The 16,721-nt window shown below is 45.9% G+C and overlaps 1 protein-coding gene across 2 annotated transcripts in view; it reads left to right on the top strand.

The window, feature by feature from the left end:
• CUBN (cubilin) overlaps positions 1-16,721 on the top strand; it is a 697,556-nt gene that overhangs the window by 415,828 nt on the left and 265,007 nt on the right. For both annotated transcript variants that reach the window (XM_030199596.1, XM_030199602.1), the window contains exon 32: positions 9,103-9,259. In XM_030199596.1, the coding sequence (XP_030055456.1) occupies positions 9,103-9,259 (157 nt within the window). The remainder of the gene's footprint in view (positions 1-9,102; positions 9,260-16,721) is intronic.

A 16,721-nucleotide genomic window follows, 5' to 3' on the forward strand; every position in this document is an offset into this window, starting at 1 on the left:
CATCGAAGCCTTCCAGCGGCTTCAAGAAGTGCACCCAGTGCGCCCGGGTAATCTCGCTCACTGACAGGCACGCGTCGTGTCTTCAGTGTCTGGGGGCTGGGCACCGCCCTCAGGCCTGTAGTCTGTGTTCCCTTTTGCAAAGGCGGACTCAGGTAGCGAGGTTAGCCCAGTGGAACATTTTGTTCTCGGGCTCTTCGTCGGCATCGGCACCGGGGGTATCGAGTGCATCGACATCTTCAGCGTCCAGACCTTCAACCTCGGCGGCCAGTACATCGAGTGCATCGAGGCATCGGCCCTCTGCATCGGCGCCGAGACATCGGACAGCTGCATCGACGTCGGTGGTACCGGGACCTCGTCTGCTGATGTCGTCGGACGGTGGTGCTTCGTCTGGAGTGCAGGTAAGGGCTGTCCATTCCCCTGCTGGTGGCAGTGAGCCTTCGGGTGGGTCTCCCCCTACCCTGAGGGCTCCTGCGGTACAGCCCCCCCGAGACCGACCTTCTTCGATCTCGGCCCCGAGGAAGCGACGGCTGGATTCTACGTCCTCCTCGTCGGTACCGGGAAGCTCCGGTGACATGCTTCGTCCCAAGAAGTCGAAGAAGCATCGTCACCGGTCCCCTTCCCATGTCGGTACCGAGAGCTCTGGGTCGCCGAAGGAGTCGGCACCCAGCAGGCATCTGCACCGAGAGGACCGCTCACCCTCTGTTCAGGAGGTGTCGATGCGCTCCACTCTGGACAGCCCGGAACAGCCTCCACGCCCGGAACAGGTTCTGACGTCGACGCCTGCATCGACCTCCATGCCTTTCTCTGCAGCCGCTCTGAACGAGAGCCTCCGGGCCGTTCTCCCAGAGATTCTGGGAGAGCTGCTGCGCCCTACCCCTCCGGTACCGGCGGTGCTTGCGCCACCGGTACCGTCGAGCTTGGCGCCGGCTGGCCCATCGCCCGAGGTGAGGTCTCCGGCGTCGGTGCCGGCTGCCGTCGCCTCCCAGGAAGGCTCCCCGACTACGTCGGCGGAGGGAGCTTCGCCGATGCGGGCGAGGGAGTCTACCTCTCGACGCCCCCATCGTGGACGTGGATCCACGGAGTCGAGTCGGGCACGGTTGCAGACACAGGTCCGTGAACTTGTGTCTGACACCGAGGGTGAGGCCTCGTGGGAAGAGGAAGAAGACCCCAGATATTTCTCTGACGAGGAGTCTGAGGGTCTTCCTTCCGATCCCACTCCCTCTCCTGAAAGACAGCTTTCCCCTCCTGAGAGTCTGTCTTTTGCTTCCTTTGTCCGGGAGATGTCTACGGCCATCCCCTTCCCGGTGGTTGTGGAGGACGAGCCCAGGGCTGAAATGTTTGAGCTCCTGGACTATCCTTCTCCACCTAAGGAAGCGTCCACTGTTCCCTTGCACCATGTCCTAAAAAAGACATTGCTTGCGAACTGGACCAAGCCTTTAACTAATCCCCACATCCCCAAGAAGATCGAGTCCCAGTACCGGATCCATGGGGACCCAGATCTGATGCGCACTCAGTTGCCTCATGATTCTGGAGTTGTGGATCTGGCCCTAAAGAAGGCTAAAAGTTCTAGGGAGCATGCTTCGGCGCCCCCGGGCAAGGACTCTAGAACCTTGGACTCCTTTGGGAGGAAGGCCTACCATTCTTCTATGCTCGTGGCCAAAATCCAGTCTTACCAGCTCTACACGAGCATATACATGCGGAACAATGTGCGGCAGTTGGCGGGCTTGGTTGATGCGCTCCCCCCTGAGCAAGCCAAGCCATTTCAGGAGGTGGTCAGGCAGCTGAAGGCGTGCAGAAAATTCCTGGCCAGAGGGGTGTATGACACCTTTGATGTTGCGTCCAGGGCCGCTGCTCAAGGTGCGGTGATGCGCAGGCTCTCATGGCTGCGTGCCTCCGACCTGGAGAATAGAATCCAGCAGCGGATTGCGGACTCGCCTTGCCGTGCGGATAACATTTTTGGAGAGAAAGTCGAACAGGTGGTAGAGCAGCTCCACCAGCGGGACACCGCATTCGACAAGTTCTCCCGCCGGCAGCCTTCAGCCTCTACCTCTACAGGTAGAAGATTTTTTTGGGGAAGGAAGACTGTTCCCTACTCTTCTGGCAAGCGTAGGTACAATCCTCCTTCTCGACAGCCTGCGGCCCAGGCTAAGCCCCAGCGTGCTCGCTCTCGTCAGCAGCGCGCGCCTCAGCAAGGCCCCTCGGCTCCCCAGCAAAAGCAAGGGACGGGCTTTTGACTGGCTCCAGCAGAGCATAGCCGACATCCAAGTGTCAGTGCCGGGCGACCTGCCAGTCGGAGGGAGGTTGAAAGCTTTTCACCAAAGGTGGCCTCTCATAACCTCCGATCAGTGGGTTCTCCAAATAGTCCGGCAAGGATACACCCTCAATTTGGCCTCAAAACCTCCAAATTGTCCACCGGGAGCTCAGTCTTACAGCTTCCAGCACAGCAGGTACTTGCAGAGGAACTCTCCGCCCTTCTCAGCGCCAATGCGGTCGAGCCCGTGCCATCCGGGCAAGAAGGGCTGGGATTCTATTCCAGGTACTTCCTTGTGGAAAAGAAAACAGGGGGGATGCGTCCCATCCTAGACCTAAGGGTCCTGAACAAATATCTGGTCAAAGAAAAGTTCAGGATGCTTTCCCTGGGCACCCTCCTTCCCATGATTCAGGAAAACGATTGGCTATGCTCTCTGGACTTGAAGGATGCCTACACACACATCCCGATACTGCCAGCTCACAGACAGTATCTGCGATTTCAGCTGGGCACACGTCACTTCCAGTACTGTGTGCTACCCTTTGGGCTCGCCTCTGCGCCCAGGGTGTTCACAAAGTGCTTGGCTGTAGTAGCAGCGGCACTTCGCAGGCTGAGGGTGCACGTGTTCCCATATCTCGATGATTGGCTGGTGAAGAACACATCCGAGGCAGGAGCCCTGCAGTCCATGCAGATGACTATTCGCCTCCTGGAGCTACTGGGGTTTGTGATAAATTATCCAAAGTCCCATCTTCTCCCAGTGCAGAGACTCGAATTCATAGGAGCTCTGCTGGATTCTCGGACGGCTCGCGCCTATCTCCCAGAGGCGAGAGCCAACAACTTGTTGTCCCTCGTCTCGCGGGTGCGAGCGTCCCAGCAGATCACAGCTCGGCAGATGTTGAGATTGCTAGGCCACATGGCCTCCACAGTCCATGTGACTCCCATGGCCCGCCTTCACATGAGATCTGCTCAATGGACCCTAGCTTCCCAGTGGTTCCAGGCTGCTGGGGATCTAGAAGACGTAATCCACCTGTCCACGAGTTTTCTCGAATCCCTGTATTGGTGGACGATTTGGTCCAATTTGACTCTGGGACGTCCTTTCCAAATTCCTCAGCCACAAAAAGTGCTGACCACGGATGCGTCTCTCCTGGGGTGGGGAGCTCATGTCGATGGGCTTCACACCCAAGGAAGCTGGTCCCTCCAGGAACGCGATCTGCAGATCAATCTTCTGGAGTTGCGAGCGATCTGGAACGCTCTGAAGGCTTTCAGAGATCGGCTGTCCCACCAAATTATCCAAATTCAGACAGACAACCAGGTTGCCATGTACTACGTCAACAAGCAGGGGGGCACCGGATCTCGCCCCCTGTGTCAGGAAGCCGTCAGCATGTGGCTCTGGGCTCGCCGTCACGGCATGGTGCTCCAAGCCACATATCTGGCAGGCGTAAACAACAGTCTGGCCGACAGGTTGAGCAGGATTATGCAACCTCACGAGTGGTCGCTCAATTCCCGTGTAGTGCGACAGATCTTCCAGGCGTGGGGCACCCCCTTGGTAGACCTCTTCGCATCTCGAGCCAACCACAAAGTCCCTCAGTTCTGTTCCAGGCTTCAGGCCCACGGCAGACTGGCATCGGATGCCTTCCTCCTGGATTGGGGGGAGGGTCTGCTGTATGCTTATCCTCCCATACCTCTGGTGGGGAAGACTTTGTTGAAACTCAAGCAAGACCGAGGCACCATGATTCTGATTGCTCCTTTTTGGCCGCGTCAGATCTGGTTCCCTCTTCTTCTGGAGTTGTCCTCCGAAGAACCGTGGAGATTGGAGTGTTTTCCGACCCTCATCAAGCAGGACGAAGGGGCGCTTCTGCATCCCAGCCTCCGGTCCCTGGCTCTCACGGCCTGGATGTTGAGAGCGTAGACTTTGCCTCTTTGGGTCTGTCAGAGGGTGTCTCCCGTGTTTTGCTTGCTTCCAGGAAAGATTCCACCAAGAGGAGTTACTTCTTTCTGTGGAGGAGGTTTGCCATCTGGTGTGACAGCAAGGCCCTAGATCCTCGCTCTTGTCCTACACAGACCCTGCTTGAATACCTTCTGCACCTGTCTGAGTCTGGTCTCAAGACCAACTCTGTAAGGGTTCACCTTATTGCAATCAGTGCATACCATTATCATGTGGAAGGTAAGCCGATCTCAGGACAGCCTTTAGTTGTTCGCTTCATGAGAGGTTTGCTTTTGTCAAAGCCCCCTGTCAAGCCTCCTACAGTGTCATGGGATCTCAATGTCGTTCTCACCCAGCTGATGAAACCTCCTTTTGAGCCACTGAATTCCTGCCATCTGAAGTACTTGACCTGGAAGGTCATTTTCTTGGTGGCAGTTACTTCAGCTCGTAGAGTCAGTGAGCTTCAGGCCCTGGTAGCCCAGGCCCCTTACACCAAGTTTCATCATAACAGAGTAGTCCTCCGCACTCACCCTAAGTTTTTGCCAAAGGTTGTGTCGGAGTTCCATCTGAACCAGTCAATTGTCTTGCCAACATTCTTTCCCCGTCCTCATTCCTGCCCTGCTGAACGTCAGCTGCACACATTGGACTGCAAGAGAGCATTGGCCTTCTATCTGGAGCGGACACAGCCCAACAGACAGTCCGCCCAATTGTTTGTTTCTTTTGATCCCAATAGGAGGGGAGTGGCTGTGGGGAAACGCACCATATCCAATTGGCTAGCAGATTGCATTTCCTTCACTTACGCCCAGGCTGGGCTGGCTCTTGAGGGTCATGTCACGGCTCATAATGTTAGAGCCATGGCAGCGTCGGTAGCCCACTTGAAGTCAGCCACCATTGAAGAGATCTGCAAAGCTGCGACGTGGTCATCTGTCCACACATTCACATCTCATTACTGCCTACAGCAGGATACCCGACGCGACAGTCGGTTCGGGCAGTCAGTTCTTCAGAACCTGTTTGGGCTTTAGGATCCAACTCCACCCCCCGAGGGCCCTGTTTGTTCTGTTCCAGGCTGCACTCTCAGTTAGTTGGTAAATTTTTTAGGTCAATCTCAGTTATGTCTTCGCCGTTGCGAGGCCCAATTGACCATGGTTGTTGTTTTGAGTGAGCCTGGGGGCTAGGGATACCCCATCAGTGAGAACAAGCAGCCTGCTTGTCCTCGGAGAAAGCGAATGCTACATACCTGTAGAAGGTATTCTCCGAGGACAGCAGGCTGATTGTTCTCACAAACCCGCCCGCCTCCCCTTTGGAGTTGTGTCTTCCCTTGTCTTTGTTTTGCTACATATAAGACTGGCCGGCACAAGCCGGTTTCGGGCGGGAAGACGGCCGCGCATGCGCGGTGCGCATTGGCGCGCGAGGACTAGCATAGGCCTTTGCTAGTGAAGATTCCGATTGGAGGGGCTGCCGTGGACGTCACCCATCAGTGAGAACAATCAGCCTGCTGTCCTCGGAAAATACCTTCTACAGGTATGTAGCATTCGCTATATCAGCGCTTGGTATATGCATGACTAGTTTGACTATCAGGGCCATAATCGAAAGAGAAGGACGCCCATCTTCCGACAAAAATCAGGAGATGGGCGTCCTTCTCTCGGGGTCACCCTAATCGGTATAATCGAAAGCCGATTTTGGGCATCCTCAACTGCTTTCTGTCGCGGGGATGACCAAAGTTTCCGGGGGCATTTCGGCAGTGTACCGAAGGCAGGACAGGGGCGTGCTTAGAGATGGGCTTCCTCTGGCGATAATGGAAAAAAGAAGGGCGTCCCTGACGAGCATTTGGCCGACTTTACTTGGTCCAATTTTTTTCATGACCAAGCCTCGAAAAGATGCCTGAACTGACCAGATGACCACCGGAAGGAATCGGGGATTAAATTGTGGATTAAAAACTGGTTAAAATATAGAAAACAGAGAGTAGGGTTAAATGGTCAGTATTCTCAATGGAGAAGGGTAGTTAGTGGGGTTCCCCAGGGCTCTGTGCTGGGATCGCTGCTTTTTAACATACTTATAAATGACCTAGAGATGGGAGTAACTAGTGAGGTAATTAAATTTGCTGATGACTCAAAGTTATTCAAAGTCATTAAATCGTGGGAGGATTGTGAAAAATTACAAGCGGACCTTACGAGACTGGGAGGCTGGGCGTCTAAATGGCAAATGACGTTTAAGTGAGCAAGTGCAAAGTGATGCATGTGGGAAAGAGGAACCCAAATTATAGCTATGTCATGCAAGGTTCCACGTTAGGAGTCACGAACCAAGAAAGGGATCTAGGTGTCGTCGTTGATGATACGTTGAAACCTTCTGCTCAGTGTGCTGCTGCGGCTAAGAAAGCAAATAGAATGTTAGTTATTATTAGGAAAGGAATGGAAAACAAAAATGAGGATGTTATAATGCCTTTGTATCGCTCCATGGTGCGGCCACACTCGAATATTGTGTTCAATTCTGGTCACCGCATCTCAAAAAGATATAGTGGAATTAGAAAAGGTGCAGAGAAGGGCGACAAAAATGATAAAGGGGATGGGACAACTTCCCTATGAGGAAAGGCTAAAGCGGCTAGGGCTCTTCAGCTTGGAGAAAAGGCGGCTGAGGGGAGATTTGATAGAGGTCTATAAAATAATGACTGGAGTTGAATGGGTAGATGTGAAGTGTCTGTTTACGCTTTCCAAAAATACGAGGACTAGGGCCATGCGATGAAGCTACAATGTAGTAAATTTAAAACGAATTGGAGAAATTTTTTCTTCACTCAACGTGTAATTAAACTCTGGAATTCGTTGCCAGAGAATGTGGTAAAGGCGGTTAGCTTAGCGAAGTTTAAAAAAAGGTTTGAACGGTTTCCTAAAGGAAAAGTCCATAGACCGTTATTAAATGGACTTGGGGACAACCCACTATTTCTGGGATAAGCAGTATAAAATGTTTTGTACATTTTTGGGATCTTGACGGGTATTTGTGACCTGGATTGGCCACTGTTGGAAACAGGATGCTAAGCTCGATGGACCTCTGGTCTTTCCCAGTATGGCAATACTTATGTACTTATGACCTCCCCTTACTCCCCCAGTGGTCACCAACCCCCTCTCACCCCAAAAAAAAACATTTAAAAACATTTTTTCCAGCATCTATGCCAGCCTCAAATGTCATACCCAGCTCCATCACAGCAGTATGCAGGTCCCTGGAGCAGTTTTTAGTGGGTGCAGTGCACTTCAGGCAAGCGGACCCATGCCCATCCCCCTCCCTACCTGTTCCACTTGTGGTGGTAAATGTGAGCCCTCCAAAACCCACCCAAAACCCACTGTACCCACGTGTAGGTGTCCCCTTCACCCTTTAAGGGCTATGGTAGTGTTGTACAGTTGTGGGGAGTGGGTTTTTTTTTTGGGGGGGGGGGGCTCAGCACCCAAGGTAATGGAGCTATGCACCTGGGAACAATTTCTGAAGTCCACTGCAGTGCCCCCTAGGGTGCCCGGTTGGTGTCCTGGCATGTCAGGGGGACCAGTGCACTACGAATGCTGGCTCCTCCCATGACCAAATGGCTTCGATTTGGTCGTTTTTGAGATGGGCGTCCTCGGTTTCCATTATCGGCGAAAACCGAGGTCGCCTATCTCTAAGGTCAACAATATCAACATTTAGGTCAACCATCTCTTAGGTCGACCTAAATGTTGAGATTTGGGCCTCCCCGACCGTATTATCAAAATGAAAGATGGACGCCCGTCTTGTTTCAATAATACAGGATGCCCCCCTTCGCGGGGATGTCCTCAGAGATGGGCACCCTTAGAGATGGGCATCCCCGTTCGAAAATGCCCCTCCACGGGTACAAGTATTTACGCCTACCAAAAGCTGGTATAAATGCTTCTGCCCAACTGATGGCAGTTAGACAGGCAAATGCAATTAGTCTATAATATGCCTAATTTCTGGGAACACCCCTGACCTGCTCATGCCCTTCCCCTGGCCGTAGCCCATTTGGAGTTGGCTGCTGTGAAATTTAGAAGCACATGTTATAGAATAGGATGCAGGGAAGATCCATTTGTAAATACTAATTACTGCTAATTAAGTGCTTTTTAACTGCAATAATAGATTGTTAGAGCCTGATTGACTAATTAGTTTATGTGTGGATCTGGGATCTGTGCCCAAATTTGGATGACCTATATAGAATTTGGGGTTTGATGTACTATTTGGAAGAGTAGACTAGTGGTTAGTGCAGCAGACTTTGATCTTGGGGAACTGGGCTCAATTCCCACTGTAGCTCCTTGTGACTCTAGACAAGTAACTTAACCCTCCATTGCCCAAGGTACAAATAAGTAGTTGCAAAAAAACACAGAAAGCTGGCGTATCAAATCTCAATCTCTTTCCTCCTATTTGGGATGTGCCAAGTGCTTGTGTCCTAGACCGGCCATTGTCAGGGACAGAATGCTGGAATAGATGGACCTTGTCTGACACAGTATGTCTTTTCTACTATTATTATGCAAATGAATCACTATCTTGTCAAAGTCCAGTTTCCTTCTCTAAAAATTTACATTGGGTAAAAATGTAGAATCAGGTCTTTCCCATTTTGTATCAATATAGATGTGAATTGGAATTGAGGCATCCAGGTTGGGATGTGTCAAATTCCAGTAGTATTTTAGAAAAAGGATCTGTTCATGTGGAGCCTTTCATAAAATACAAGCAAGAGTGGGCACGTGTGTGCAAGCTACATGCATTAACCACTATGGTACATTGTCAATATTGATTAACCTTTAAACGAGAAAGACAGAAGAATGAATTCAGTACAGTTAGACACTGATACTCTATAGTCTTCATTGTGTTTTGTTCAGTTTTGCTTTTACTGTATCTGCCGCTTTGGAAAGTGCTTTATTAATCTATTGAACACTGTTGTGTGTTGCTCTTTTTTCTACAGGTGTTTGATGGGGAAAATGGTGAAGCTCCTCTTCTTGCCAGGTTGTGTGGAGGAAACAACCCTAGTGCAGTCGTATCCTCTCAAAATACTATGTATGTCCGTTTGAGTTCCGACAGCAGCATTCAGCACAGGGGCTTCAGTGCTCACTTTACAGAAGGCAAGTTCCTCAATGCATTCATCCTTTCCCACCATATATTGTAGTTCTGATTACTAGTTTTTTGTTGGTTATGTAGATTGAATGGGCTATAGTGGTCATCTTTTGCCATCATTTGCTGTGCTACTATGTTGACTCACAAACGCACACTATAAAACTAACTCATTGGAACAGAGTATTGCAAAACATAAAGCACAAAATACTGTGAGAGAGATACAGTATACTCAGAGGAATCTTTGTAGACTGTGATAAGTTTACTGGACACAGTTCCAAGAAGCCAAAAACTCCACCTTGTAAATTTGTCAATATAAAGTGAATACCATTTCAATCAAACAAAAAGCTAGTTTACCAAGATACTTAAGGGTCAATATTCAACTGTGGTGATGGTGGTGACGACAACCGTGTTAAATGACGACAGGTGTTTATATTAATACATACATTCAGCACCACTCCACAAATAGTGGCACTGATTGCATGTGCAATGCAGTCACTGTTGCTACATCTTTGGATTTAGGGGTTGTTTTACTAAGCTGCGGTAAAAATAGGCCTTACCGCACCCTTACACTGATTCAAGACATAGTAACAAAGTGTATTGTGTTCTCATCTTCCACAACTGGTGCCACGATCATTGTGCTTTTTGGTTTGTTTATTTGTTTATTTATTTATTTAAAAAACTTATATACCATCTATATAACTAGGTGGTTTCCATAAAAACATTCATAATCAACCACAATACAAAAACATTACTCGGCATCAAACAGCAGGCTCATGTATAATTACCAAAACGCAGAAACAGTTTTGTTTTCAAAAGTTTTTTCAACTGCTTAAGGCCAGAGCATCGATGAAGCTGGCCAGGTAGTTCATTCCACAAGGAGATTCCAGCTGACACAAAAGCTGAAGTTCTTTTATCAGCATATCACAATTGCATTACTGCATCAACAAAAATACGCATGATAGATTCTGGGATGGTACACCTGCAGTGCTTACTTCAGATAAACCGGAGCAGAAGCAAACAACACCTAATGAATAATTGTCAGCACCTTAAAATGAATCCTTTGTGCCAGTGTAGTTGCTTAAGAGCAGGTGTCACATGTGAAAATCTAGATAAACCTACAATTGTTCTCACAGCAGCAGCATTCTGGACTATCTGCAATGCCTTAATTCCTGAAGCAGCTATATCAACGTACAAGGTATTGCAGTAGTCCAGTCGCATCAAAATCATACTTTGAACCACACAACAGTAATCATACAAAGTAAGCATAGATTTTAATCTAAAAATCAAATGTAATTGTCTAAAGACTGTCTGAACAGTCTTTAGACAATTGTAAGCCTACGATCCAGCATCACCCCCAACATTTTCATTTCTTTCTTAACCAAAACACTCATATTTCCCAAGCAGACAGTCTCAAGCCACTCTTTCATTTCTTCCCATCCCACAACCATTACCTCTGTTTTCACCATATTTAAAACTAAACTGTTCTCTTCCTTCCACTGTTTCACTCCTACCATATACCTACTCAACTGCAAATGTAAACTTTCTCCCCATTTCAATATTGGAAAAAAATTGCACATTATCTGCATACACTCCTAGTTACTGAAACATTTTACCTAAAGTTGCTAAATGTATATTGAATAGCAGTGCTGACAGGGCTGATCCCTGTGGAACTTCACATTCAACCTGTACAGATGTTGAAACCTGCAATCCACTCCTCACTGTCATTGATCTTCCCATCAAATATGAAGCAAACCACTGCAATACTCGTCCTGCAAACCCTTAACAGAATCAAATGCACCAGAAACATCCAGGGATGCTAGACAATAACACATATTATTACCCATATATCACTTTAAATAATCTACAGTAGAGATCAACAATGTCTCAGCATTATGAGTGCACCTGAATCCATTTTGGAAAGGATCTAATCCATCAACTCTCTCCACAAATTCATCCAATTGTTTCAAAACTATTTTTTCCAAAGTTTTTCCCAGAAATGGAAAAGTTGAAATCAATGCTGGCAAAACCCAATAGCTGAAACATCAGTGTCACATACCGGGATGAGGCACAAACCAAAAAGCCACAATGATCATTTCACCAGCTGTGGATGATGAGAACAATGCTCCTTGTTGCTATGGCTGCATTCAGTGTGTTTTAAATTCTTTGCCATTTTTAATTTAATTTAAACAGAAATCTTTTATACCATCTGAATCCTGAGCTCTCTACGGTTTACAAATATACAAGAACTATCAATACAGTGGGAATAAGTACATAAGTACATAAGTAGTGCCATACTGGGAAAGACCAAAGGTCCATCTAGCCCAGCATCCTGTCACCGACAGTGGCCAATCCAGGTCAAGGGCACCTGGCACGCTCCCCAAACGTAAAAACATTCCAGACAAGTTATACCTAAAAATGCGGAATTTTTCCAAGTCCATTTAATAGCGGTCTATGGACTTGTCCTTTAGGAATCTATCTAACCCCTTTTTAAACTCCGTCAAGCTAACCGCCCGTACCACGTTCTCCGGCAACGAATTCCAGAGTCTAATTACACGTTGGGTGAAGAAAAATTTTCTCCGATTCGTTTTAAATTTACCACACTGTAGCTTCAACTCATGCCCTCTAGTCCTAGTATTTTTGGATAGCGTGAACAGTCGCTTCACATCCACCCGATCCATTCCACTCATTATTTTATACACTTCTATCATATCTCCCCTCAGCCGTCTCTTCTCCAAGCTGAAAAGCCCTAGCCTTCTCAGCCTCTCTTCATAGGAAAGTCGTCCCATCCCCACTATCATTTTCGTCGCCCTTCGCTGTACCTTTTCCAATTCTACTATATCTTTTTTGAGATACGGAGACCAGTACTGAACACAATACTCCAGGTGCGGTCGCACCATGGAGCGATACAACGGCATTATAACATCCGCACACCTGGACTCCATAACAATTCATAACAATCACAATAAAACCACCTAACAAAATCAACTAAGATACTTCTTAAACAATCAAGTTTTCAACAGTTTTCTAAATTTAAAATATTGTTCACACCTCAAAGATGTTGGCAATGTGTTCCACAAGGATGGGAAAACTGTGCTGAACAACTTCAAGCTGCCATGTGGCCACCCAAACATTTTGCTATCCATGCTGTTTCCAAAATATAAAACAAGGGCCAGTGTGGGCTCTGCGGCCATGATATGAATTGCCATGCAGATGGTCCTTGGTTGATCTGGGACTGTAGTTGCAAGATGGAGTTACATGCCCAGATCATATCCCCTTGCCATAAAAATGTACTACAGTTTTTGACATCCATATCCTGGCTTTATAAAATCTGGATTTGGACATCCATGCAATATGGATGTATAAATGCTGGTTTTCAGATGCCCAAACAAAAATAGAGCTTCTAAAATAAAGGCCTTAGGCTCCTAAGTTTGGATGAAAATAGCACACAAATTTAGAAGCCGAACCTAAGAGCATAAATTTGAGCTTAAAACTATCAGGCCCATAATTCTTACAAATTATGTAATAGTGCGATGTTTCTCTGTGACCTAGGTTGGCATTGCAGCATGTTGTTATAGACAATTAACAGTTTCTCAGAAGATGTACTTTATTTATAGCATTTTATAAATCATAAAACTGGTTAAAACTATTCTATATGGCTTATATATTTACATACATAACTGGTTTGTACAAAACAAAGACCAAAAATAATAACAAGAGCAGTTAAATAATAGAAACATTCTGTAATCCTTGAGAACCACATATCCTGCCTTTCTCAAGTGACAGATTGTCATATTATTGGCTCAGTAGTACTTTTGCAGCTGTATAATCCAAGTCAACAGTCCAGTTTATTGTGTAAAACTTCTGGCAAATGTTAATATGATTTGATACTTTATTATTCAAAATATCTATTAAAATAGATTAATATAGAGAGTAATTTTATAAAGATATTTTTCTGCATATATACCTGTATTCAGTTATTTATTTATTTATTCATTCATGATTGTATCCCACAATCATCTAAAAACAAGTTTTGGTTCAATGTGGCTTATATTTAACAGTGATTAGACATTACATTGATGTATTACAATTACAAAGTTATGTGGTACCGAAATATTATTAGTACTGTAAAGGGGGTCCGCTTCCTCCTCTTGGGGGGATCCAGCAAGCCTGCGGGGCTCCCAGGGTTCCAGGACAGAATACTGCTGATACTGGGATTCAGGGCCAAAATATTTTATTGTCAAGGCAATTTCATACCAAAAATCATAATTAATTCTTCTTAACAAAAGGTACAGCTCTCTTAATATAGTCTTCAAAAGAAAAAGGTACAGTCCTCATAAAATAATGTTCAAAAGAAAAAAAGTTACAGTCCAGGTCCCAAAATCCCTCAACAAACACTCAGCTCCTCTATTCAGAAGGGTTTAGTATGAGTCCAGCACACTTCCAATATAGCATAACAGTTTAGAACAAATCTTCACGGACAGTCTTTGCACATCAAACCAATACCACAAATCACCTGCCTTTTCACAGCACAGAGGGAACCCTGTAAGGAGCAGGGTTGGCAGTTTCTCCCACCTCTCAGCACCATGCCCGGTGTGGCCTCCTCCACTGCCTTCAAGTGCTGGGCAGGGCAAACATTGAATTCTCCCACTCCATGGTAGCTGGCTCCTCTCCCTTAGGCAGCTCTAGTGGCAGGCTACTTCCTTCCTCCACATACTCCATGGAATCTCTCTCTCCATTTGTCTCCCCGCTCTCCTGGTGACTGAGAGCCTCCAGGAAATCTGCTCTCCCCTTCTCACAGCTGGGGGGAATTATATACTGATGGCAAAGCCAGGGAAACTGAGCTTCATCCTTCCCTCTCCCTCTAGTGGGGAAGGGAATAACAGGTTCACCCTGCCTCGAGCCATTACTCCCCCTGCTGGGGTTGGGAATCCATTCCATCTTTTTAGGACTACTCTCTTCACTCATTCTTGCAAGGACTTCTGGGACCCGAAGTTCTGGGCTCAACTGTTTCACTGGGGAATCTCTGGGGCTTGCCTTGTCACAGTACACATAAACTAATCATAGAATTTCTTGAAAAGATGGGTCTTTAGATCTTTTCTGAACTGAAGGTAGTTTGTGATGCTTCTTATGACCTTGGGAATTGAGTTCCACCATTTAGAGCCCAGGTATCTAAATCCCGCTGTGTAGATGGAGTTGTAGATTATGTTTTTGCAGTTGGGCAAGTAAAGTAGTAAGTGACCCCTGGTTCCTGGGTTTGCATTTCTTGATTATAGTGTAATCAGATCTTGCATGTAATCTGGAGACATGTCAAACAGTATTTTGAAAATGATTGTGCTAGTTTTGAAAAATAGTCTGGCCTTGATTGGGAGCAAATGTAGCATTATAAGCAATGGGGTTGCTCTATCATATTTTGACATTTTGAATATCAGTCTCGCTGCTGTGTTTTGGATAGTCTGCAGTGATTTTATTAAGTTTTCTTTGCACCCTACGTATGCTGCATTGCAATAGTCTAGTTGGGATAATATCAGCATCTGTACTGTAAAACGGAATGATTGAGGAAATAATCTCTAATCCTTCTTAGTTTCCATAGTATTTTGAAGCTTTTTGACATGTCTGCAGAAACCTGGTTTTCAAGAGACAGATGTTTGTCGAGAATAATTCCTAGTATTTTATTTATTGATTGGTTTTGCAATATTTACAAGCATTAAATCTTGTATACAGAAACTCAGAAAGGAAAAATAAAAAAGGAAAACAATTAGGAGGAATATTCCCCCATTTTTCTCTAAACAAATATTTCAATTTTTTCTTAGACCACCAATTTGAAATAGCATGGGGGGGGGGGGGGAGGTGAACATGTATGAGGAGAATAAACATTCTAATAGAAACATATACTAGGTAAATGGCCTTGTCTTTATCCTTGGTATTTTCTAATTGTTAACTAAACAATCACAGATCTTCTCATAATCGAGTTTCTATTTGGTTAGTTTTTTTAAATCAATAAAAGATTTTAGTTGTTCAGGTTCAAAAAATAAGTATTTGTTATCTAAGTAACGAATTGAAGACTTGCATGGATAAGCAAATAAAAATCTTGCTCCCAAAGCTTTTGTCTCTTCTCTTAGAGCCAAGAAAGCTCTCCTTCGATCTTGTGTAGATTTTACAACATCGGGATTTATCCAAATCCTATCTCCATAGAATGTTTTTAATGAGTTTTTAAAGTATAATTTCAAAATAGAATTTAAGTCGTGTTCAAAAACCAGTGAAATCAATAATGTCCGTCGATTAATTACCTCAATACTTGACTGTTCAGAAATGCAGTAAGATCTTGAAGCCTCGGTTCTTGCAATTGAGTTGATGTTTGAGCTTGTAATTCCTTTTTATACTCTCCCACCTTCTGAGATATAGGTAAATAATATATTTTGTTTATTGGAGGAATAAGTTTGGGAGAGAATTGCAGTATATCCATCAGATATTTCTTAAGTAACTCTGTTGCACTTATTTCTGGAATCATTGGAAAATTTAATAAACATAAGTTCAAGCGTCTATTATAGTTCTCGAATTGTTCTATTCTCTGATGAATCATTGCTTTGTCTTTAATCAAAGAATCTGTGGTAGATTTTAATGTCACTATTTTCTCTTGGACTTGAGCATTTTTTGTCGTTGAATCTTGTTTTAAGGTATCTAAAGCCTCTGTCAAAGAGTCCAATTTGGTCACGATGAAGTTTCCTGAGCTGCCTGTGCAACCGTATTTGTTAACGTTTGAATAGCTTTCCAAATAGTCTCTAGTGTAACCACCATGGGAACATCTTGTTCGAAAGTAATTTCCTCCGTCGCCGCCGTCTACGGAACCTGATTCGCCGCTTTCCGACATCTCGAGATCTGTCGGCCTTCCTCTGATAGCGGTGGGACACGGTGGTGGGTTAACCTCCGGGGAGGAAAGTGTTGTTTCCGTTCCATGTGGGGTCAACGCTCCTCCGTCGACACCCACTGCGGGAATCCTCACACCGGTCACCTGTGGAGTGCTTGTGGTGTACCTGTCGATCGTAGGCTGATATGGGGCAGTTGGTAGGAGACAAGGGTTGCCATTAGACACCTCTTCTCTCAGCTAACCTTCAACACAGCCCCAGACCAGGCATTAGGTTTCCAGCACTAAATGCACCTGAGAGCCTTTTTTTTAAAGCATTACTGCGACCTTTATAATGATTGCGTTTACATGCATTTAAATGTGATCTACGCTAATGGTTTTGCTGCTGGTACTGAAACCATTCAAGCATTTGGGGCATACTAGTCCAGTGCTAATTGCCTCTAGTGCTGGCGTTGGGTTTTGCGCATCAGGCCCTAAGCAAGTAGAAAGGAGTATGTTGTTGAGCATACTTTTGACAAATAGAAATGGGCTCTTATATCTGAAAGAAATTAAAGAAACTAAAATGTACATGATAGTGTATGAAAAAATATGAGGCACCCAAATAAAAT

The sequence above is a fragment of the Microcaecilia unicolor genome, chromosome 1 (genome assembly GCF_901765095.1).
Source record: "Microcaecilia unicolor chromosome 1, aMicUni1.1, whole genome shotgun sequence".
Classification (NCBI taxonomy): Eukaryota; Metazoa; Chordata; class Amphibia; order Gymnophiona; family Siphonopidae; genus Microcaecilia; species Microcaecilia unicolor.